Source organism: Onychostruthus taczanowskii, unplaced genomic scaffold, assembly GCF_017590055.1.
Source record: "Onychostruthus taczanowskii isolate IOZ18803 unplaced genomic scaffold, ASM1759005v1 scaffold1, whole genome shotgun sequence".
In the NCBI taxonomy this organism is placed as follows: domain Eukaryota; kingdom Metazoa; phylum Chordata; class Aves; order Passeriformes; family Passeridae; genus Onychostruthus; species Onychostruthus taczanowskii.
The window spans coordinates 14,212,087-14,238,414 of NW_024496525.1; the positions used below are offsets into that span (position 1 = coordinate 14,212,087).

The following is a 26,328-nucleotide window of genomic DNA, read 5'->3' on the forward strand; positions in this document are numbered from 1 at the left end:
AAATACTATCAGAATTGGGTTTCATTTCCATATGAAATGTTTCCTTTTTCCCCCGCTTTAAAAGCATCTTACATGTACATATGTGTGCACAAATATATATATAAAAAATAAGATTTATAAATATGTATATGTAAAGCTATCTATAAAATAACAACATAAATCTTCCATATATTCAAGTATACAAAGGGAAAAGCCCCATGGAAACAAAAAGCTATAACATAAAAGGATTTCTTACATGTGTTACTACTGGAGAGCCTCTACACAGGGTTGACAACAGGCTTACAATAGTTGACACCTGATTACTTAATTTAGAGTCTGCAGCTGTAGATGGTGCTCCAGTGCTACTTCGTCCAGGTTTGCAAGCTGAAGATGGTCCTGAGGCTGTCCCACCAGCAGCTGCCATGCGAGATAACAACTCCTCAGTTAATCCATGTTTAGCTAATGGGGCTGGGTCAACTCCACGCCGTGTGAATCTGTCAGCTAATGAAGCAAAGCATCTCAAAGCTCCATCTGAAACCTAAGAAAGATGTGCAAGAAAAACTGATTAAATATCTTTTATTTAAGGTGAGAAGGTGCTAAGGGGATATCCACAAGAATACAGACCACATAAAAGAACTTTATTTTCCCATGGAGCTTGATCATTCAAATTATATTTAAAGGTCCACATATTTCTGTTAAGCACAAGAAAGTTTTCAATTGGACCAAGCCTAAAAATAGGACAAACTGGGAAAAGGAAATTTTAGTCTTGGATAATGCAGATTATCTACTAAGCACCTGACACAGGGACATGCACGCATTTTTGTGATAATAAAATACAAAGTTCCAAATTTAAGTATGTCACTAAAGGGAGAAAAAAATCCAACCAACCAACTGCACACAAAAAACCCCAGTGACACCGTGGAAACAAGGCTTACTGGTGATCCTATTAACAATCCAGCAAAAAATACTGCTGGACAACTGCCCAGGAAAGGATTCAACACATTTTCATGTCAATACTGAAAATAAAGGAAGGTTTTGCATTTAACATCTCTCTATCTATTCACTAGAAATATCTCAGTCTTTCACATCAGGAGGTTTGCACTGGTCTATCGAGATAAGTTGCTTCAGGCACATTTGCCTTTAAAGATGGGCAGTAGCAAACCAGACTGATATCAAGAAAAACCCCCACAATACCTATTCTCTAACTGAACTCTGAATCGCTACAGTTCTTACTCCCTAAAATGTCAACTCAGCAGTTCATTTTCAAAACACTGTCTGCTACCACAGAACAAGGACTTCAAGACAGTTACTCATCAACACTCAGAACAAGATTAGAATATTAGCCAGACTTCAGGAAGACAAAAATCTTAAATCTCCATTACATTTCCAGACTTCTGGAATGGTCTGTACATGCCAAACATTCTGCATTTTCAATACTATTTTGCACTGGAATTTTTTCTTTAATGTGCAATGGTCACTGTTCGCGTCCTCTGCCATCTTGCTCCAGTTCTTTGACAACACAGATAAACAATTCTGCCAATCTTAATTTGATTTGCAAAAAAAATAGATCTTTACCTTAACAGCTGTCATAAATACACAAAAAAAAATCACTTTTTTAACACACTGCATTAGCGGTATCAGCGAAAGAGTACTTGGAATGTACTTACAAAGCGAATGAGTACTTGGAAAGTATTCACATTTCTTCTCCCAAACTGCAAGTGTAACACAAAGGCTAAAGACCCAAAATTACAGATAAGATGCCCTTGGGGTCATATTCATCTGGCCTGAACTCATCCATCAAGTGGTGTTACTAACTGGCAGCCCGCACAAAAAGTGACCAAACCCAAGAGTGTAAAAGGACAAGGTAGGGAGCAACAAACTTGAAAAGGGACACAACTGGACAAATCCATAATACACATCCAATATCCACTGTAATTCTTGTTTCATGAATAACATATTTCTCAAGGATACCAGTATAGATATATTTTCTATCATCTGGGTCCCATTTTAAGAATGCTTATCTTTAAGCTTAACTGCTGAACAATTAAATTAATTTGAACTCTCATTCACATCTCCAACAGCCCCAGCAACTGCTTTTCTCTAACACCTTATAAATTGGGAAACAGTTAAAATAGTACAGACTTAATGGTTTGAATTTCAAGGTTACCTTGCCTCAGAAGATTAGTGTATTAATAAAATTATTTAATGGCTAAAAACATGATAGCTTATTCTGAAATGGTTAGTGTATGACAGCCCTCTGAAAATTTTTAACACCTAAAAATGTATTTTGAAAAAATTATCTCACAGCCAGAGAGATTTAGCTTCCCAAATATGCTGTGCTTAATAAACCAAACTGGAGGCTGGATCTGTGCATGTAGAGAAAGGAATGAGGACAGAGGTCAGAGTGAAATGGGGACTCAGACTGGAGTATGGACAAAAAGCCTGGCCAGGCTCCAGCAAGAATTTGGCTAAATGGTTATTCCACAGCAACAGTATGACATACACAAAAGGATTCTACTAGTAGAAAGATAATTCCTCTGGGATTCATTTTCTAGATTTTACAAGGGCTACGTCCTCAAGTTAGTAAAACTGAAATAAAAGAAGTGGAGCAGCATTTTACTTGTATCATTTAAGCTGGCTTCCAGTGCAATACTTTAGCATTGACTATGAATTTTTTATTACTTCTCTTAGTTTGGTATAAGAAACACAAACCAAATTCATTTTTGCCTCTTACTTATGCTCCATTTTACAGTGATTGAGGTACAGTCATAGAACAATAATTACTTCAGAAACTGCCTCAAAATGCACCAAAAAAAGTTACAGGATTATTTTTCAATATGATTTTCAGAGGTTAAATAAGACTATATTCAAACACCAGCACTTGGAGTCAAACACTAAGCAGTGTATTTATTCTCTTAACATCACAACTATAAAGGAAACTGTCATAATATCCAAATATAACAAGTTCTATGTAAACATACAGTTAGAGAGGCTTTAATAATTCCTTTATTAAACATACTGAAAGTTAAATTCACAGCACATTGAGCCAACTATTACATTACCTGATGGTCTTCATGTTTTAATAAACTAGACAGTGATTCCACACAGATCTCTAATGAAGAATCCTGAGGCTCCATTTTGCCACACAGTCTGGATACTACAGCCATAGCTGAATGCAAAGTATCTTTATGAACAAGGTGTCCACTGTCACGAATGAATGTCAGAACACAGTTCAACCCTCCAGCTTCAAACACAGCTCCTGACTCACGGGTACAGATTAATTCTAACACCTATGCCAAAAAAGAAATTTAATTTGAATAAAGTACACACAAAAAGTCAGTTATTTATATCCATAGTCAGATACATACATCCATCTACAGAACTGGTTAAGAAAATGGAACAATAGGGGAAAAAACCAAACCTCTCTTCCTCAACAACCAGAAGGGGCCAAAGCCTCCAGTACTTTACTAGTTAGTAGTTACAGCTTTCTTCAAAAATATGGGAGCCAATACCTTCCCCAAAGGCAAGGTCATAACAGGTGTTCATGAAAACAGATAATAAACTCTCATCCTGGGAAAAACACAACTGAGAATTTTCAAACTTGTAAGAGCACTGTTACCCCAGTGATGCACTTCTGAGTCAACTGGAAATAGTAAATAGGAAATACATGCATAAATTCTGATGTCATGGTAATCAAGAACTCCAGCTATATGCTACCACATGGCCATGAGTTATCTGAGTCTCTTTAAATGAGAGATTGTTAAGGGTCTTCTAAATTTCTCTAAAAACATCACAGGGGTGTAGGGGAGCTGTATCTAGTGCTATTGAAGAGCTAGTAGACAATTTTTTTACACCAGGTAATCTATCAGTATCGGGAGGAATTCTTCATTTCTTTGGTAGCATAAAAACAGCCCTTGGCATTCCACTAACATTCTAGTCACACAAGACAAACAAGAAATTTCTTCTAATATTTTTTATTTCCTTTTCTATACATTTTTTAAAGAAAATTGAGCTGTGAAGAGCACCAGACTGACAGTAAGGATAAGCAGTAGTACACTTTTGTCATAGTCTATATTTTTGCATCGCATTTTAATAAAAAGATAGGATTGGAATATAAGGATGCTCTTTGGAAACAGCAAATTATTCAACTCCTTCTTAAAAACATGAGGGTCTTAAGTATACTTACCTTCACACATTGCTCAGCCAAATCTCTGCTCGTTCTGTTGTTAAGTTCAACAACTACCAAACGATTACAAAGTGCTTTGATTGCTCCATCCACTCCCACAATCCTACGGGTGCATTCAGCCGACACATCCAGGTAATAAGTTATGGCACGAGCTGTTACTTCCAGTACATTGTCTGGAGCACTTTCATCAAGAAAAATTTTGCACAGTGCTGGCAAAAAAGTTCGAGGAGGGCATCTGCAGGAAAAAAAAACACAATACATTACTATGTTGTGCACACTTCTCTACATTAAGCAATTTCATACGCTTCCACATTAATGCTTTCCATGCACACATCATTTGCTCAACCAGTTTAGAATTGGCTCAGAACATTCATTTAGAACACTACATCTCATACATGCATGAAAATTCAAATGGGTAATCTGAAAAGATGTTGCTTTAAGAATCCAGAAGAAAAAGATACTCTTGAAATTTTAGTCATGCAGGGGAAAAAATTTATGTTGTTGGGATTTTTTCCTAGGAATTAGCCTCATGTCACCAAGTGCTTAAAAGTGCTTCAAGGTTCATGATGATTAATAGCTACTTAATCATGAAATTTTATATACAAAGACTAAAGATTTTGGGTTTAATACACAATTTGATTTTGAGTGGTCCTTCTTCCCTGTGTTATTTCCCTTGTCTTTTTATCCTATTTCAGTACCCTCTCCTGCCTCATTATTTCCCCTTAATCACACTGAGAACATATTTAATTAAGGTAGCTTGCGTCTACTGCATTTTCTCTCCATACCCATGTCTCAGTAGCCTCTGTCTCTCCTCTTCATTGTTAGCCTCATTTCCACATGCAAGAATAGTGAAGAATATTCCCAAAACTTCAATACAAAAAAAAGCAAGCTGCAATGGTCCTCCTTCTATTCCTCTGACATTACAGACTATAAACTGAAATAATACTTTTCATTATTGGAACAGCTGTGGCTAAGACTGATGTGGCTCAACAGTTCTAAGACATGGAGCTATTATTTTAAATCAATTTATCTTCCAGCAACATATTTAGCAAAACTTAGCATTATGATGGCTCACCACAGTGTTAAAACACTTACAAGGTGATGGTGGGGAATAAAGGAAGGGGATATGTGCTGTAACAGTACTCAAAATAGCTGGATGCCTCAACCCTAGATGTAGGAGACCAGACTAAATCTACAGGAAGCAAATATTGCAAGTTTTCCTTCAAGTAGGGCTTTGGTTTTGAAAAAGATGGCCTAAAACTTTTCTAAATACAAAAAAGAAAGAATAACAACATATTTTTTAGTCTGGAAGACAGGTGAAGTACTTGTTGATGAATCATTCTGAAGACTCAAAGGTCATTCAGTATCCCATCTGGTATGCAATGTCTCACACAAAGACACCAAATCCTGGGACAGCGAAATGCTAATAGTTCCTTCAAGATCTTACCATGCTTTGTGAAGTAACTAATAGCGCTGCCTGACAAATAAATACATTTCCCAACAATATTTAATGACAAATTAATAAATGAAGCTTCAATAAAGCTCAATCACATATGTAAAATTTATATTGGTCTATCCAGCCTATACTGTCTGTTATTCTTAAGAAATTTGTTATTTAACTCCACATCTTTAAGGAGGGTTTACACAATAACTTTGCATTTTAGACATTATCCACTGGGAGGAAAAAAAGGTCTGAAATTTGTACTCATTATTAGATGGCCACCATATGATGACATAAGAAGCATGTCAGTACATAAATTTTGAAGTGGACAATGTATTCAAGGGTTTTGGTATTGGATCTTTTATACTGAATTTTATACAACACCAGGCCAATCACTAAAACATTGCTATGAACAAGGTTCTTCAAACTACATTGCAATAAAAAAAATCCAATAAACACAAATCTCAAAAAGCCCCAAACAAACCAAACCCACACACATATTACCAAGTGGAAGGTCGTGAGCTCCACTGTCTATTTTAATACTGGCAAGAGTAGTACACCTTTTTTCTTAGATGGCCACACAGCTGCAGAAAGTTAAAAGCCGTACTTAGCAAATCTAAAACCTACATGTTTTTCTATGATTTAACAGCTTATAAAGAAGCACAACACAAAAGAAACACAGCTGTATTTAAATGAAATCAAAGAATTAAAATTCCATCACCTATCCACCAGAGCCAATTACCCAGCAGACACAGTAAAATACTAAGTTACTGTGAGCATATCACTTATAATGAATTCTTTGTCAGCACACAAATGCCAGTGCACTGTATCAGCAATGCTGGCCTTAAAAAAGTACAGCCCTCTAGCCCAAACTTAAGGGTTGAGTGTGTTTTAAAATTACCTTTTTGCCAGTACCTCTAGCTACCCTAATCAGAGACCACTTTTTCAATGAGCAAGTACAGAACAATCTCAACTTGCTGTCAGTACCTGTTTTCTGACTTAGAGGAATGACTTCCAGTCTCCTCATAAGAAAACCAGGCTTCATCACAAAATCACAGAATAGTCTGGGTTGAAAGGGACCTCATGGGCAGAGACACCTCTCACTAGACCAGGTTGCTCAGAGCTCCACCCAAACTTGCCTTGAACACTTCCAAGGATGGGACACCCACAGCTTCTCTGGGCAACTATATTGGGTTTGTGTGACCAGGTTTTGGTAGCAGAGGGAGCTACAAGGGTGACTTCTGTGAGCTGACAGAAGCTTCCCCCATGTCCTGCAGAGCCAAGACTCCTCTCCTCTTCCTGAGCAGCAGCAGGAACAATGAGTGAGGAACTGACTGTAACCCCCATTCCTCATCTCCCTTCACTACTGCTGCAGGAGGAAGTAGAGACTTAGAAGGAAGAAAGGGTAGGGGAGAAGGTGTTTTTAAGATTTATTTTACTTCTCATTATTCTATTTTGATTTTGTTAGTAATAAATTCAGTGAATATCCCCAATTCAACTTTGGTTTGCCTATGACAGTATTTAATGAGTGATCTCTCTCCTACACCTTACCTAAACCATGAACCCCTCATCATATTCTCTCTCTCCTGTCCAATTGCAGAGGGAAACAACAGAGTGGCTTTGCTGGGTGCCTGGCATCCAGCCAGGGTAACCCACTAGAGTAACCGTGTCCTGTCACCACATGCTTTTGTAACAAGTCCCTCTCCAGCCTTCTTGTAGGCTCCCTTCAGCTACTGGAAGGCCATAATTAGGTCAGCCCAAAGCCTTCTCTTCTCTGAACAATCTCAATTTTCTCAGCCTTTCCTCATAGGAGAGATGCTCCATCCCTCTAATCTTCATGGCCCTGCTCCTCCATGTCCTTCCTGTGCTGGCAGCCCAGAGCTGATGCAGCCCTGAAGGTGGGCTCTCAGCAGAGCAGAGCAGACAGGCAGAATCCCCTCCCTGGCTCTGCTGCCCACGCTGCTCTGGATGCAGCCCAGGACATGTTTGACTCTCTGGGCTGGGAGTGCCCATGGCAGGCTCATGTTCAGCCTCTCAGAATCCCCCAGTCCCAGGCAGGGCTGCTCTGGCTCTGTCCATCCCCAGCCTGTGCTGATACTGTGGCTTGCCCTAACCCAAGTGTAGCACCAGCACTCAGTCTTGTTAGAACTCATGAGAAATCCATGTGCACACTTCTCAACCTTGTTCATTCCCCTGAAGGATATCCAACCCTTCTGGTTTGTCATCCACCCCGCTCAGCTTGGTGTCATCTGCAAACTTGCTGAGGGTGCACTCAATCTCTTTGTCTATGTCATTAACGGAGATATTAAGTAACACTGGTCCCAAAACAGATCACTGAGGGACACCACTTGCCACTGATGTTCATCCAGAGTCTGAGCTATTGACCACTACCCTCTGGATGTGACCATTCAACCAATTTCTAATCTATCTAACAGTCCACCCTGCAAATCCTTCTCTCTCCAATTTAGAAAGAATGATGTTAGGAGGAAGCCTGTCAAAGGCTTTACAGAAGTCCAGATAAATGACATCTGTAGCTCTTCCCATGTCTACTGACAGAGTCACGCCATCACAGAAGGCCACAGGGCTGGTCAGGCAGGGCTTGTCCCAAACAACCTCCCTGTCCTCTGTGCGCCTTAGCACAGCTTCTAGAAGGCTGTTCTATGACCTTCCCAAGCACAGAGGCGAGGCTGACTGGGCAGTAGTTTCCAGGGTCCTCCTTTCCACCTTTATAGATGGGTTCAATATTTCCTTTTCAAAATTTTATTTTTCTAGTAACTTGGGACTGCAATGACTTTTCATGGAGAGTGACTTGGCAACTACAAACAGAAAGGTTGTGGAGTCTCCTCTGGAGATCTACAGATTACACTCATAAGCACACACAGACCATACAGATAAATTCAGGTTCTTTTGGCCTGTTGAAATTCCCTCAGGCTTTACCAGTGTGCCAAGTTCCTGAAAACAAGAGACTAGAAGTACCAGTTCTGTCATTCACACGCAGTATCTATCAATGGTTCAGCCTGTGATAGCAGGCAAGCAGGATGTATGAACACATCCCTGGTGCTCCAGCCATGATCTTCTCAAACAGGTGGCTGAACAATTACAGTATAAAATTGCCTAGCTGTCATTTTGAAGGACTTCAATCTTTATGTTGTAGCTAACTTCTCTATCTATAACTGCATACAAACAAAAGGACACAGATCAGCTTTATAGTGATCACCCTCTAACCCCTAAATCTGCACTAAGCAATGACATGGGTCTCCTGTGGTTGAAACCATAAGCATCAGCTCTACATTGTCTCAGGGAGAAGAATGTGCCTGTGTGAGTAGTGCCAGAGAAAGAACTAACAGGGCTAGGTGGGAACACCAGCCCCACAATAAGAGATGTGGTACAACACTATCAGAGCCATATAGCAAATGCCCAAAGTACACCTCTCTCTTCTGCTGAGGCAGCTCCACTGGGGATTTCTCTGTGCAGGCATTTGACCAATAAAAAGAGAGGAGAAATATTGCTTTTATTCAGTGGATGGTCTCTATACCTCAAAACTGTGAAAATGGGTTTTCAGAGTAGCCTTTAAGTCTTCACTCAATCCAATCCCAAGCAAAGGCGGCAGAGGTAAGAGAAATCCCCTGCTTACCTGGAAGCAACACTAGCAAACAGGCCAAGCACAGCACCTTCTCAGGACCAGCCCCTCTTTTTAATGAAGCACCAAGTAAGCAAACACAGTCAACACCAGCAGGAACCAAAGAGTGAATCACTCAAATAGTTGTGTATGCATCACTGTTACACCATAATTCCAAGATAATTCCTTACTGGCTTTCTTAGGCAGTCCAAAACAGATCAAAAGGACCTAAAACTGCTTCAAATATTGGCTGAGGAATATTAGGACCCTACAGACATTCTTTCTGTTCCAACTAAGGCTATGCTCAGAACTAAAATGTATTTTGACAGGTAGTAAAATAAAGCATTCCAGGAATGTCCATAACACAGAAACACAGACACAGGCTGAACATTGGACTCACCTTCAGAAAACAGTCTACATGAGAAAAACAAGGCTGTCCAAACTTCCTGGGACATAAGGGAAACTGAGATCAAAGCTACAGCTCTGAATGAACTGATGTGACAGGATAGCAACCAATGGTCAGCTTTTAGTACGCTTCCATCTACTGAAAAATGATGCTTTTGATTTCCAAGAGAAAAATACACCAATAAACCTGCCATTACTGCAAGCATCAACACCCACCAAGGAAAAGAAAAAGCCAAGTGCATAATTTCTAAACCATCCCAGTATCAAAACCAGGTTCACATGTTGCTTTTATCCAGACTATATATTAACTAAAAGCAGTATCTCAGAAAATCTCAGGAAAAAAAGAAACTACAACAGAAAAATTCCTAAAGCTGTAGGTGAAGAATCACTGTTCACAATTACCTATTTGCAGTGAAACTAGCAAAAAGATGGTAAGTTTTCTTTAATACAGAAAAAGCTATACTTTAATTGTGTTTATTCTTTCAAATCAGAAAATAATGGCAAAAAAAGTACCTCTGAAGTTCAGGTTTCTATTAGGCCCTTCTTCTAGTACACATGAAAATGAAAGGAAAATCTTTTGACATTTTTATTTCTAGGGAGCTGTATTAATACCACTTTGGGCACTTCCTGAAGTGCTTCAAATGTGTATTTTAGAAGAGTGATTAGGGACTACTTAGTGAATTAATGAGGTCACTCTGTGTTACTCCTTAGTGAAAGACCGACTTCAAGTTAATGAGGTTACTCTAAAACGCACACTAGAACTCTTGCTAATTACTTTAAGTCTTGCAGCTCTCAATGTCCACTCAACTTTATTCTTGTACTTCCAGGAGAAGAGCTGCTGTTAGTTACTATCTTCCAAGTTTTCCACCCACCATGTTTCAAAGATCTTGCTGAAAGATAGGTTTGTCCAAAATAGGCAAAATTCTTTATCATATTTCCCATCTATATTATGATCCCATAAGATTAGGGTACTAGAGCATTCTCTGTCTCCTGTACTGACATCAAGAAGTAAACCACATTAAAAAGTGCTGATTCTGTATAATTTATATTTAAATAAATATAGTCATACTTTCAGGGTTAAAATGAGTTATTAGGTTGTAAAAAGCATAAAACACAAATTCTTTAATGTGCATTCTTTCTCTGCAAAAAAAATATTTGATCTAAAAATATTTTCTAAATAATCATAATCATCTTGATGTCAAGAAAGACTAAGAAAATTTGTCAGTATAATTATATTACTACAGAATTTACAGCACTATAATCAGCATAACTCCATATGCTGACACACTTCTGAACATTTACACACACACCCACCTCTTTAGGAACAGAAATATCCATACGGATATAAAATTCTTAAATAGCTACAGAAGTAAGCTCCTGCCAGTGCTAATCCCTTAAACTCTAATGAAGTGACTCAGCTGATTTTACAGCTTGCCAATGTAAAAAGATACCAAGGAAGTAAAAATAGTCACTGTAAACTCATTTCTGTAATTACATTTCATGTTTTAATGTACTTAATATCCTTAGCTAAAGCAGAAACAATAATAGTGATGACTACACTACTGCCATGCTTAAAAAAAAAACTTAAGGAAGGAAAAAAAAAACAGTTCAGTTCATCCCCAAAATAGTTAACAACTACTCCTAGCATTAGGGTGTGTTACTCAATTCCAAAGTAACCGCTGGATTCAGCTGATGTGGAGCCCCTGGCATGTGACAAAGCCTTCAGCCAAGCTGCCAGGTCCAAGACATGTGACTTGTGGCAGAAAACCAAGCTCAGCTGCCTGCCAGCAATAGCTGGATCTTTAATGCATACCATCTGCTGAGACCAGTTAAAAGCGACAAAATAAGGAATTATATGTGTCTACACTACTTAGTGTATCATGATTTTAAATAAAAACTAGAATACTGAAGTTAACTCTCATTAGTAACAGTTTTTGAAGAAAAGTATACCAGATGAACATTTACAACAACACATCACACAACTCTGAAACTTTTAAGAACATCCTGCACATCTGATTTTTCTTAAAGCAAAAGTAGTTTCAACTCATTTTTGATTAACCACTGTTTTTCCTTTCTGTAATTCTTTCTATGGAAAGAGATCTCAGACTTTCCCTTCATTGTTCTTCTGCTGGAAGACCGTTTTGTTTTCACATATGAACCAACACCAACAGCAGAGTAATCCAGACCATCCACAAGAGAACCCACACACCTGCACTGCCTGTATGTATTCTTCCGGATTCATCACCAAAACACATTTTGCCCTGTTTTCATAAACACTGTTACAATACAAATGAAGTGCAGAAAACGTCACTCACGCATAAGACTTCAGACACACCATACTGTATTTTAAATGCACATGGAAAGGCAAAAAATTAACTGGCAATTTAGGAACTTCTTCCAGAACTACAAAACATTAAAACTTGCACAATTCTGAATCCCTACTCTTAATTGCAATCACAGCCCAGGCCAATAAAATTAAACTGGAGAATTAACAATTCCATCCTGTATTCATTACAGTAGAAACTCCACTTCATTAAAAATGAGAAGAAAAATTAATTTAGAATTAGAATTTGACATTTTAAAAAAACTTTCAAGGTTTCTTTTAGCTAAATAAATGACGGAGCTGAACCCTCTTCTGAGTGTTCATTACTAGGCAGGAAGACAATTCGTATTGGGCATTAGTATTCAACTACACATTCAATAAATATCACCCATGTAAAATGAAAAATAAGAAAAAAACCATATGAGGAAACGGCTTCCACAGGATAGGTAATTTCTGTATTCCTAAATAAAATACCATTTGCTTTATTCCTGAATTTATAAAGGACGTGTTAAGCTGCCTTTTGCATTTTTCAGCATCTTATAAAAGCTATCTCATACCTCAGGGTAATAATTCCACATGTTTGTTCTCCAATCTCCAGCATTTTGTAAATATTTTACAGGCTCTTAGTCGACAATAGCTGAATAAACTAAAGAATGTGAAACTACAGGTCTTTCTGCCTATAATTTCCACTATCAGCAACCTCAATTGTGCAAACAGATAATGCTTTGAGTACATATTACATCTGTCAACATTTCAAAAGGAAATAAACAATTTAAACAAAAAGTGTGATTTTGTATATGTGCCTAAATATGCACATCTAACCATTAGCTTCTTTTGGATTCCCAGGTGCTCAAAAAAAGAACTGACTCACACAAGAAAACTTCCACTTCCCCATTAGCAATCTGCTTAACATCTGTGCTATCTATACCTCTTCTTCAGAGGCCAATATTAAAAATCACTTGACCACTAGTCATGCAAGAAAGGAACCCCGCAATTTGAAATTCCTGTAACATCTTTTATTGGTCTCATCCAATCTGTTAGGAGCCGACACTTTCAAAAGGTCATTAACCTGATGCCTTAACATCCTGCACCCATCTTTTGCGCAGTACTTGCAATAATCACTTCAGTTTAATCTCACACACAAAATTCTGAACAAAACAAAGAATATTTGATGACATCACTAGAAAAAAAAAAATTAAATGCCAGACTAGTAAACAGCGTCATTGTGATGAGTTGTCTGGAATATCCAGAGGCATGGGCTCATTTAAACAAAATGTGTTTTAACACACACAAATGCCAAGTTACAGATCTTAGTTTAGGTAATACACCAAGCCATACCTAAGCAGCAAGCACTCATATCCTTGAAAGCAACTCTGAAGACAGATAACTAAAACCACACTTCCTGTGCAAAGTTTTGGAAACATCTAACACAACTTGGCATGTTTAACTGTTAACAGCAAGTCAAAGGCACTACTACAAACAGCAGGGATGAAGGCAACACTGGGAAGTATTTTTGAAGAACTTTTGAACTGAAGAACTAGAGAAGGGGAGGAAGATCAAGAGACGATGAAATTTTTGCGTGCAGGTACATTTACAGCAAGAACACTACTGGCTTTTAATTTACATAGGAAAAGGTGAACTGACTGCTGTCTACAGAATTCATCAGACTAGCCAATTCTTATGGAAAAGAGCAAGTAAATTTCAACAACAAAGACAACTTAGGCAGCAGATTTAACAGCAAAACAGAGGGTAAAATTAGGTAGGATGCCCTCCCAGAAGCATTAGCTATACATTATGCTTGTATCAAACAAGATATTCAATCCAGTAATGACCATATAAAATATAAGGGCCATGACAAAAGAGAAGATGTCAATTTAGACTTAATTTTCCCTTCTGACCTTTGCAACCATTAAGATTCTCAAAATAACTAGGCAGGTTAATTAATTTCCACAGTACCAGTGACAATGAGGCCACAATTTCCATTTTACAAAGAGCAACCAGAAGGACATTAGTATTTTAAAATTCTTGTAACTCAAAAAGAGAGAAACCCAAAAACAACAACAAAACAGCCCTAAAATCGGGGATAATTCTAAACATTACATTGTAACAAGACTGAAAAAATACAGAGCACACCCTATTCCATCTCAGAAAACCACTCTATAGGATGCTGAAGATCCCACTATATTGGAGGCCACAGAGTAAATTACCCCAGTGCTGGTATTTCACTGCTGCCATACCCCCTGCCTTCATTAAAAGAAAAAAAGCTTAGTAGACATCACATGAGACTTGCTACTGTAAAGGTTACAAAATTTCACTTGGGAGAGATGTCTGCATCAGTGCAAACCAATAAAATTCACTAAGAACATATGCTTTGCATGGCTCAATATAATGAAAACTGTAGTCTAGTGCTGACAGCAATACTTACTCTAATTTACTCATTGCTGCACTCCAGTACAAAAGTGTAACAATGATCTGACTTTATTTTTTCCTTAAAATAACAAAATAAACAAATCTGTAAGACACAAAATGGGAAATCACCTTGATACCAACAGAGTTGCTCTCCCAGCCTGCTAGCTTTTCCATAATTGTCAGAGGGCACTTTACTGTCTGAATTACAAAGATGCTTTGTAAGGCAGCCCAGATTGTAAATATATTCCTGAAAATCAGCATTCTAGATTTCTATCCTTATCCCCAAAGGAAATTTTTTTTTTGTTCATATGTCTAATTTTGATTTACTGGAGTTTTGCAATTCCGATAAAGACAGGACAATGTAGTGTTAAGCAGGTGGAGGTAAAGCTAAACTGTTCTACATTAACAGTCTCACTAGCTCACATCAACAGTCTTTGGTCCACTAGAATTTCTGCTTATACTTGCTAGTAAATGCAATAGAAAGATATACACTTCTTCCCTAGTGAATAGATACTTGGAAAAGAAAAAGGTTCAGTGTGAATTAAACATACTTGATCTAAAAAATAAACTGAAAGGATTTATATTTTACACATTAGAACCCTAACATATGACCCTTTGTACAATTTGTTTGTATTTGTCAAATGAGCTGATAACTCCTGATAATTTTTTGCTTACCAAGTCTGTTAATGCCAAATATACAGAGGTAACCTACAGAACAGCCAAACAGGAAGATGTTTTCTCCTTCAGAGCACTAATAAGGCCTATTTCATCTGCTGTGTAAAAAAGGTTTTAAGCAGGTCTTACTTTGTTATACCACTGCCTTAATCTACAAATTTTCATTGTGATTAATTGCTAAGTACTTTTACTCTGACAGACAGCAACAGAAAGCCCGATCAGAAGAGCTCTAATTTTATTTCACCAAAAAAGTGAAACAATCGCACAAGGTGAAAAATAATAAATTGAAACACCTAGGCAGAAAAGAGCTACATTAATAATGTGAGATTGCAACTAAGAGCCTCTACATACATTTAAACTGTTACAGGTAATTCAAAAGAGAAAAAAAAGCCTTTAAGTTTAATTAAGTTTGTATTACATGCATTCTTTAAATTCCTGTTCACAGTTTAACTACAATTTGGGACTAACATTTATAATCACAACAGTTTTGCTGTTTTACTCCAACTAAACTACTTAACAAAACCATTTCTCCTCATTCATTACATTTCTGTGGTTCAAGTTAGTGGCTTTTGTTGCTGGTAGAATGTTAGCCATTCTTCATGCCAAGTGACTAGCGGAGTCTGTGACTCATTATCAGCAGAAGATGAACATGCCACTGATTTTTGTAATATTAACATATGAGTAACTCCCAAAATCAATTAATTGGACGTAATATGTAAATCTGGGAAGAAGTAAAGAAACATCAATTATTTGGCAGCACTAGCTGTTAGTCAGCTGCATACCCTGAAATCTGCTGTGATGCTGCTAAAACTCTGCAAGAACATTATGAAATACACCTCCCTGCATGTGTGCCTGCTTCCAGTTTGGAGCTGACCTGAAACACTAGTTTCAATATTCATTACTCTTGTACAAAAGCAAACTATTACTTTTATTATTAGCTATATCATTTCCTTCAGAACATGTCTGCAAGTAACTCTTGCACAAATGAAGTGTAAGATTCTGAATCCAACATTTCAACACTTTTTTTTTCCATTCAACTTTGTGCTTTCTTTGCTAAATAAGACTGTGTATTGCACTTAACTCCTTAAGAAAGCAGTATGGAAACTGTGTCATGGTTTTAGAGATGGTGCATAGCATTCATGACAATACTTCTAATGTGGTCTTGTTTCAGTTTTGCCAGTCCTCACCATACACAGCTTTCAATCACCAGATGTACTTCACTAAAATAATAGGCTTCTTCTTAGCTTACATCACAAAGGCAAAAAATTTCTTATGTAGAAGTGGAGTAATACTTAATATTTAAAGTTACTCTAAGCTGTGAAAAACATCCCATTTCATTCTCCAAGAAACTGTTTTAAAAGTCCATCTCAAAGTTGTTGAGTTTCATAGATGAAAAACTTTCTTCAAAATTTTGTCAACATATAACTAATAGAAATTAACAATTCCAAGATCTTCAAATAACATGCACACAGCATCCAAAAACCTGGAAATGTTGTTCTTACTTAGTAGAAGAAAAAAAATTTGTGAAGTCTAGAGGCTGATTTTCTTACCAAGAGAAAAATATATCTGTATTCTACATCAGGCATGCACCGAAAATATTTTCAAGATTAGTTTCTGAAAAAAGAGAGTTTAGCAGCACACTAAATCTCCTATTTCAGCAAGCAGCAATTCCTTTTAAAAACAAGCTGAAAAAGAACTATAAAATATTATCCATTATTATTTTAGTTATACCCTCTCAGCTCATGACAATTTTGGCTACCTGAACTGTCATTTGGAAAGATTTTAAAAATACTTTTCAAGATATCATCTGTTTCTTACAGAGTTCCAAAATAAAGTCGCCTTTAAATGCAGGCACTCATAAGCACACAAGACAATCAGTGAGTTCTCCACTGAAGACTGTATACCTTTCTCTGCTTCTCCCATATTTCCAGTTATGCAGTTCCACCTCCAGTGCTCATCAGACACCTCCCTACATGCTGTAACTCACTGTAACAGCAGAAAACTAACAACCTTCTTCAGCAGGTTCAAAGAGCAGCTTGCACTTGCAGAGAATTAGAGGAGTCCAGTAAGCCCTGACAGCGGCAGGAAGAAGAGTATGGTTGGGAGGGACAAAAAGGATGAGTGATAAATGGGAAGGTAATGATCCACCATGTCAGCTCACCAGACACCATGGTACCAGGTCACATACTTCACTATATTCCCAGAGCCAATAAAAAGTAGCAGTTTCAACACTATTGCAAAATCACTTCGACTGTATACCTTTCTCTGCTTCTCCCATATTTCCAGTTATGCAGTTCCACCTCCAGTGCTCATCAGACACCTCCCTACATGCTGTAACTCACTGTAACAGCAGAAAACTAACAACCTTCTTCAGCAGGTTCAAAGAGCAGCTTGCACTTGCAGAGAATTAGAGGAGTCCAGTAAGCCCTGACAGCGGCAGGAAGAAGAGTATGGTTGGGAGGGACAAAAAGGATGAGTGATAAATGGGAAGGTAATGATCCACCATGTCAGCTCACCAGACACCATGGTCACATACTTCACTATATTCCCAGAGCCAATAAAAAGTAGCAGTTTCAACACTATTGCAAAATCACTTCAACAGGCAGAGAACTTTGGCAACTTTCTCCCCTATTTACATTTCATTCTCTTCTTTTTAAGGAAAACTTACAAGAGCAAAAGAAACAGAGAACTTACAAGACCAGTAAAATTACACTATACCAACACTCAAAAAAAATTAAAATGCCAAATGGCATTTTAAATACTTCTTCTTTCAGACATAAGTACTTTTAAAACCACAACAGTGCAATAACCGAGCATTCATTATATACACTTTAAGAAAAAAAAAATGGACTATCTAATTCATTTATATTGAAACAAAAGTCTGTTCTAAATAAGATGCATAAAATCCACAACATGTTTGTTTTTTTGAAAGTTGACATGTCATTCCTGATTCTCAATACCCAGAAGATACCCTAGAAAACTTATGCCTAGTTCTACACCAGTATAGAACAGAATATCTTGAAGCAAGCAGTTCACACAGACTAATGAGAAAAAGTCATTCTTAACTACCAAGTTTTTTTTCTACAACGGTGAATTCTGAGGCTCCCCCAGTATCAGTATCAGTAGTATGAGGACAGACAGATAAGTTGAACGGATCTCGCTACAGTAAGGCCCTTCAAGCCAAAATTTTACCTGTAAGCTCACCAAGGCAAAGAACAGGCAGCTTCAACTTCTAAAGCACTGTACAAAATTGTGCTCAATGCTCTGCAACTACTACAAATCCAAATTTTAGAGGTGTATGAATTTTACATTTTCTGTAATAAATACAGACATGAGAACAGCTTCTAATAGGTAAGTGAAAACTGTTTCCTTCAGAGCTACAAAACTAAACAGTGTAACAGACAGCTACCTTCTCAAGTGCTTCCAAATTCATACTCCTAAAAAGCAGGATGTATCTGAAAAACACTAGCCATATTTTATTATGAAAAGAAAGTGAGAGCAATGTACAAAACCATGGAAAGGAAGAGAGGCAAGAGCATGAAAATCAGATCTGAAGAAACCAACTAAAAAAGTAAAAGTTGTGATTGCTCACACTTTTGCCACCTCTTCCAGACTAGTGATGGGCTCTCACAGGAAGTAGTGTAACACAAGCACAGCAACACTCAAGTAACAGAAGTGATTATATCAGTATTTTGTGCTGTGAGAAATATACAAAGGATTGAGTGCAGAGACTGTGCTATATGACATGTACAAATGCAGTTGAGAAGGGGGGTGGCATGAACAGCAACGTGCCCCAAAGAACGGGCAAAATATTTGTGTGAACAGTGGTTATTGTAATTGTTTGTGATTTTTGCTTGGACTTGCAGAACTCAAAAAGAGCTACTATATCCCTTGATAAAAGTACTGCGAGAGTATGGATACTTATATATATCTATATTCCTACTGCAAAAGAAGTTTTTCTCTACCAAAATAAACCACACAAAAAAAACCCAAAAATACAACCACCCCCCCCCCAAAAAAAAAACCCAAATAAACAAAAGAAAAACCAACACCCCACACATACAAACACACAAATCCTCATCACTTAATTTAAAAAAATGCATTAAGAGCTGCAACAAGCTCCTGTGTCAGAACAGGCACTGTGTATCACCCAAACAACACTACATTTTTAATCAGACAAGGGTACTTCACATGACATTAGCAGAAACACTTGATTTCAGTGATCTAAACTAAAGTTCAGTTTGTAAAAACATTTTTCAGGCTGAAAGTTTCTAGGAATGTTAAATATTACATTCAGCTGCAGAAAGGGGAAAACAACATTCCATAAAGCAAAGCCAGAACTACTTACGTTTCAAAACAGCGATCCACGTTGTCTGACATCAGAAGCAGCATGCAGAGCTGTTCCAGTGCTATTAGCTGCATATCCCTTTCATCCCCCTGCCCCATCTGCAGCCATTCCAGCAACGTGTCTGGATCCACATCTGCCATGGTTTTTTATAACAAAAAAAAAGCCGCCTCCACTTCAATTAAAAAGTACCAAAAATATCCTTTAATTGTAGAAGCCAGACTAACTTCAGCACAATTAATTTCTCTCTTCGGTCAGCCGCACGCTTTTGCAGTTTTCACCTAGCAAGAAAAAGTAAAAAAAGTAATCATCATCACAACCTTGCTGAACTTTCTGTATTTGCTCCTCTCTAAAATGTATAGCATACGTTTGGGATCAAATTAAGGTAATTTTCACATATCTTATCAGCAAATGGGGTTTTTTCAAGCTTTATAAGGAAATGAATAGTAAAGAGTTTGTTCTGTTTTGAGGATAACTCAAAATTAAAGCTAGAAAAATTGTGCTTAATCCTTTTGTGTATTCTTAAAGCTAAGAGAAAGAAAGTGATGTCTTGCCCATCCCCTCCTTTAATACCACTATTTTATAAAGTGTTCAGCTTTATGAGAGATGGATTACCTCCCCATGAAAATATTCAAGTATAGAAAGAGAATGAACTTCACATTTTAAATAGAAATCTATAAAATAAAAAACTGAGATGTACAATTATAGACTTTCAGAATCTTCAGAAACCTTTTAAAAGTTCAAATCCTTCATCTTTTAAAACAACATTCAAACGTAAGTAAAAGAGGCTTTTTACATCAAAGGATAAAAAAAGACAACTTAAAAATCACTTTAATTTTCAAGAGTTAGGGGTTTGTTGGGTTATTTGGGGACTTTTTGGAAAAAAAATATTTAATTAAGAGCTTTCAAAAATATCCAGTAAATAACTCAAATAACTCACATACATATATGGAAAACACCATTATTTGCTGGCCCAATGCCATAGTTGTACATGCAAGCTGAAGACCAAAAAAGTCCCCTTGCCTAAACTTTGTGTTTAAGAAACAGACAAATTCACCTCCCTTGCCTAAAAACACAGCAAACATGACTATCTTCATATAAAACCTAATGGGTTACAAACCAATCTCTCCAAATTAGGCATACAAGAAAAATAATACTCTTTCAAAACACAGCTTAGAGGAGAACAACTAGTTTATGAAACTCATAGGTAAATATGAAATGCTGGACACTATCCCCACGAACAGGGGGGAGGTGATATGGGAGGAATAAGCTTGATCTGGACAAAGTCTGCCTACTTGTTTACTTGCTGCTAATGAGTTAATAGTTAAAAAATAACCCCATCAAGGGCATGTCTACAAAAGGGAATCAGAAACTAGTGTTATATGAAGAAACACACTGAATCAGCTCTTTCACAAGAGCTTCAAACTCAAAGATGTTAAAGAAGTACAACAGATAGGATTTTTATATCATTTTAGGACCATAGTATTACAGATCGCTCATCTACTGCTTACCAGTTACATATTCGATACTATTTTACTTTAAAAAGCAATTTAATATTAGTAAACTGACTTTCTGTGTGTTAAACACTGCCTATGACTCTCCAAGATGTTTACAGACTGCATTTCCTGTTCTAATTCTACATAAAACTACTTTTAGACAGTAAAAGTAGGATCGTATTATAAGTATTCTCTCCTGAACACGACTAAATCGTTATTTCCGGGAGCGGAGAGATGAGTGATAGCGAAAGAAACAAGAAAATTAAGAGACAGCGAAAGTGGGGTAAGTTCAACACAGGCACCTGCTGTTCTCACATCCCAGACGGGCTGTACAGGAACCCCCGACGGAGCGTGGCGAGCGGCCGGGACCGGCGGGCGAGCCGCCCCGGAGCGGGGCCAGGCCGCAGCCCCACTCACCCCGCGCCGCCCGGGCCTGCTCGCACACACCAGGCGGGCCCCGGGCCCGCGCGGCGCTTTGGGCCCCTTCCCCACACGGCGCCGCCCGGGGCAGGGGAGGCACCGCCTCCACCTCCTCGCCGCCCCCGCACGGGGCACCCGGTGGCGTGAGGGGCTCCCCGGCAGCGCCGCCCCGCTCTGCCCCCGGCCCCTCGCACAGACTTTCCGGCACTCGCCGCCTCCCCCGGCCCGCAGCTCCGGCCCGCTCCCTCCCGGCCCGACAGGCCCGGGCAGCGACGCTCGAGTTCCCGGCGAGCCGCAGGCCGCGCAGGGTGACCCGGCCTGGCTGCTCGGGAAAGGCGCCGTCTCCCAGCGCGGGCCGGAGAGGCCCCGCGCCACCCCCGCCTCTCACCTCAGTCTCCCGCAGTCTCCTCGCCGGAGCCGAGCCCTCCTCAGCGCCACGCCGAGACCGGAGCAGCGGCGCGGCGGCGGCAGCCCGAGCCCCGCGGCAGGCGGCGGCCAGCGGCATCCATGGCGCTCCGCCCGCTGCGGGGTGGGCGGGCGCGGCACCCTCCGCCCCGCGCCGCCGCTGCGGAGCTGCGAGCCGGGGCCCGGCGAGCCCCAGTCGCGGCCTGCCCGGCCAAGGGTCCTCCCGGCCCGGGTGGCCTTCCCCTGTCTGCGTGGGGATTTATTTTTTGGAGTTTGCAGGTCATTTTATTTCTTGTCATATTCTGGTTATTTACTTCAATATAATATTCTTTACGTTTACGGCGGGGCTGATACTTTTCAGGGACCACTCTCGAAAACACTTTGATCCCCCTCCCGAACCTCCATTAAAAGGGATCTGGTGAGCGGATTTCAGCGTCGCAGAGCTGGGTCTTAGAGAGCGAAGGTTTTAGTTTGCTCTTACCGAGCAGTGAGTTTGAAGAGCTGCAAGTACGCCGTGTAGCTTGAGACACCTTTTGCACTAGAGTGGTCCGCTGCCATACCTGCTGCAAAATGCTGTGCAAGTATTTTGCACATGATTAAAAGACAAAGGAAGTAAACTGCTAGAAATTTAAAATGAGGGATTTTCAAAATAATTTCATTCTCTGTAGTATGACATGTTTTGCAAAGGAATTTAAGCCTATTCATATAAGTACAGTAAATAAGATTATTGTGCATTTGAATGTCTCTCCTACCTACATCATAGACATTTCCTGTAATTAGGAGGCTAAAACTACACACTGAACAAAAAGGTAATAGCAGTCATGCTTGGTTAAACTTGCTGAATGCCGACATTTTTATTGGTCAATGTTGTAATAACTTGCCTAGAAGGTGTTATCTTTATTGGTGCAGGTTTTATTCAGAACACAATAGTAGTTCTTTTGTCTCTGTTTCTGACCTCTAAGGCAGCTTAGCCTTTCTGTCTTACCATGTTACATCTCTGGTAACTGCGGATTGTTCCAGCTCAGCTGAGACTTCAATATGTATCCTTTGTCTGTGCTTGTCCGTCAGAGGTCAGGAAAACTTCTGATATGCTTAAAGTTAAGGACACAAGGCAATAGAAGGACTGAGTCTGCAGTCTTTTAATTTAGAAACTTGGTCTTCTTTAACTTTTCACTGTGCAGAAGCAGCAGAATTAGGCCAGGCTTATGAGACCCGCATCTGCTAAGTGAGCTTGTTCCTGTTGCATGATGCTAGAACAGTTGCCTTTGCCTTTTTCATGAAGAAAAGTTTCAGATAAAGAAATATTGTTATTTTCTTCTGAAGACCAAAAACTTTGAATTCAAACAAACATTTCACTCTTTTCACATGGAATACAGTTTCTGGTTCAGGTGTCTGGATGGATACATAGTTATTTGTGGACAATATGAGGATATAAAAATACAGATCAATTGAGAACAAAATCAAAATTTTAAATATTGTACTGGAATATGAATCATGGACTTAAAGTACTATTAAGCAGGAGTACAAAACTTAAATACTAGAAATATCTTTCAGATATGAAGTTATTTCTAAAAGGAGAAACATAAATACTTCTATGTCCTGTTGCATTAATTGCCCAATTTCATATACAAATTTATTTTTTTTAACTCAAAGAAATACATTGAGTAATGTATTACAGCTTCAATTAGGAATCAGGATCTTTTTTCATTCTGATACACTTACAATATTTAAGAGCTTGCTAGTGATTTTTGTTCCTCGTTATGTGATTTCTTCTCACCAGAACAAATCTGAAAAATAATGTTGACTAGAAAATTTCTGCTTCATTGATTATATACTTCTTACAATATATATATGTTCATTGACTGATTGATACTTTTTTTCACTTCCTGTGCTGATGGGCATTCAAATTATTTTCTACACTCTCTTTGTCCTTTGAAATACAGCACAGCAAGTGAATCCCGCTGAAGTTACTGTTTCAGACTCCCTCTGTGTGCAGCACTGATCCAGCCTAGACCTGCCTCTTCAAAAGTGGCTGGTTTTTAATACTTACTAAGAAGGAAATCACTAGCAAGCAAGAGTTCACTTAGCAGATAAGAAAGACATCAGAATTGCATTTGTACGGAATTACTGCCATTCATTTGAGTTTTCACACAGCGAAGGTTTGTTCAGACCCCCAAGTTTCCAGCCCGTGTCCATCATTCCATTAGTGCTGGGCCTAAGACTTCTGAAGAAGGAGAACTTCACATGGATTAGTGCAGCCAGAAGGGGAAGGCGAGTGATGGAATATATTGAAGTGACAAGTAATGGAGCTTGACTGTCATAGCTGCTTGAAGAAATTGCTTTCACACACTGAGCATTGTGTGAAACTTGTAAAAACAACTCCCATTCCCCGTGCTTGTGCAAGGTACATATTTTTCAGTCAGTTAGAAAATTACCCAAATGCTAACACTAACTGGCACGCACTTCGTGTATGACCTTGGCCTAATCCCTTAATCACTGCGTGTCTCTGGCTCCTCCTTTACAAACAAGGAGATAGTAATGCTGGAGTCAGAAATGTCTTAGCACTTGTGGAACTGTGAGTTGCTGAGGCATGTTACTATATTAAGTCTTAAACAATCCCACATATTTATGACTACACTTGAGCAGACCACACTTGTAAGTGACTGACAATGCCTTTGGAAACTAGGCCACATAGGGTCAACATAGATTGATCTTTGTAGAGTGTTATATTGAGCAATTACTGTCATTTTTGCTGAGTATTTACCTGAAAATTAAAACCTGTCTTTAAAAGAGAAAATGTCAGCACAATTACTAGAATAATGTCAGGGACACATGATCAACAGTAAAATATGCCACGAGGGTAGCAAAGATCAGGGGTTGGGTTGCAGACACAGAGAGATTCTGAGACATGTTGTAAAGGACACCCCACTTGAGACAGCTTCTCAGCATTGCAGGTGGTCTTAAAAGGATTCAATTATCTTTGAAAAGAAGTCACTTCTGGCTAAGATTCCACAAAATTTTCTCACGATGGCAAAAAACCTAAGGGTTTTTTCATTTATAGCTCCAAGAAGAATAACATTTATTCCTGCTTTTATATTATATTCAGGCTGGTGTTTTCTGTATGGTTTTAGGTGATAGCAGAAGGAATGTCATGGGCACTCTTAATGACACTGTGTGATAGTAAGGATTGAAAGCTTCAGACTGGAATGACTGGGCTCTTGTTACAGAAAATACAAAACTGACCTATAATCAAGCTGAAATACACCTACGATTCAAACAAAACAAGAAGACTCAGAGTCCTTTTTTTTTATTGATACAGCAACTAGAAGCCAGGGTAAGTGATGTTTTTGTTAGCTCTCTGCCTACTTCGGTGTACATGCCAAGTTGATGTTTCCAAAAATATCAGTTCTCTGTAGTAAATAGATCAGGAGGTGATATAAGCAGACCCTGAACACCTCCATCAGTTTAAGGGAGTGGTTTCCACTGAAGCCCAGTGAAATAAAACTGTTAGGTTATTTATGGATTATTTATTCTTTCACTGTAACACTCTTTTCTCTGCCACCCACAGAATAACACAGTTGAAAACACTGAAAGTACCTACTCCTCCAAATCCAAAAGATTAGTAATTCCATACACTTCATTTTTTGGGTGAATATTATACTTCTAAAGAAAAAGTTACTAAATGTTTACTACACACTTCAAAGCAATGAGGTCATATATTACAGAAGCTTTCTTGCTGTATCAAGTAAGATTTAGTTTTATGGAATGCGGCTATTTAAGTATATTGTTAAGATTTTCTTATGGATTTTTTTTTTTTTAATAAATAAAAAACAGTTGTAAAAAGCTTTTTGGATTTAAATCCTCCTACGTTACCACAGTCTTTTCTTAGCCACTCCACTGTTGCACAAGCCTGGGGAGCACAAACATAGTGTCAGCGTCTTGACTTTCCAAAATTGCGTGCCAGCCTTTGCAGCCCTGGCACTCGGCAAGCAATCCCGTGCTGCTCCCAGCGAGGTGTGTTTACGAGGCGGCTCTGACGCAACCCGCAGCAGGAGCTGGGTGAGAGGTTTCCTCCTCGGGAGGAAAAGGCCATTGCGCGTCCGTGCGGTGAGCGCACAGTGCGGCTGACGTGACAAATAGGCGAGCGACATGCTGCTGTTTGCCGGGGCACGGGGCTGAGTCACTGCTCGGCGGGCGGGACTCCCCTCGGCAGAGCTCAGCTTCCTGGAAGCTCCTTCCTCAGTCAGCTACCCTCACAGCTGACTGCAGAAGAGCGTGTTTTTCAGAAATCTGCCAATACTCTGAAATTCTCTTTCCTTCTTTCTGAAATTATTGCTCAAAATCATAAGCATTAAAGTGCTTTTTCTTAAGTAAACTCACTTATGTGGAGTTTTTTGTTTGTGGAATGCTTTTTATTTCAAATTTACTTTCTTGCTGTTGCAGGCTGAAGAGTGAGAAGTAAGTAAACTTTGTATCAGTTAACTGGTTTCTACCTCAATTTAGCTTCAGTTATATCACTACTTTGGACAAAAAATAGAAATTAAGCTGCCCTTACTCATGTCCCTTCTACCTCCAGCTGGCAAGGGGAAAGTGAGACAGAACTTAGGCAAGAGTTCTCTATTTCA

The 26,328-nt window shown here is 38.8% G+C and overlaps 1 protein-coding gene across 10 annotated transcripts in view; it reads right to left on the reverse strand.

Moving 5' to 3' along the window:
- Positions 1-21,837, reverse strand: part of HECTD1 (HECT domain E3 ubiquitin protein ligase 1) — a 60,431-nt gene extending 38,594 nt beyond the window's left edge. For all 10 annotated transcript variants that reach the window (XM_041401405.1, XM_041401357.1, XM_041401338.1 and 7 more), the window contains exons 1-5: positions 21,687-21,837; positions 19,386-19,663; positions 4,166-4,400; positions 3,042-3,269; positions 236-517 (exon numbers count right to left, since the gene is read on the reverse strand). In XM_041401405.1, coding sequence (XP_041257339.1) covers positions 236-517; positions 3,042-3,269; positions 4,166-4,400; positions 19,386-19,525 — 885 coding nt within the window. In that variant the 5' untranslated portion in view covers positions 19,526-19,663; positions 21,687-21,837. The remainder of the gene's footprint in view (positions 1-235; positions 518-3,041; positions 3,270-4,165; positions 4,401-19,385; positions 19,664-21,686) is intronic.
- Positions 21,838-26,328: the final 4,491 nt, after the last annotated feature.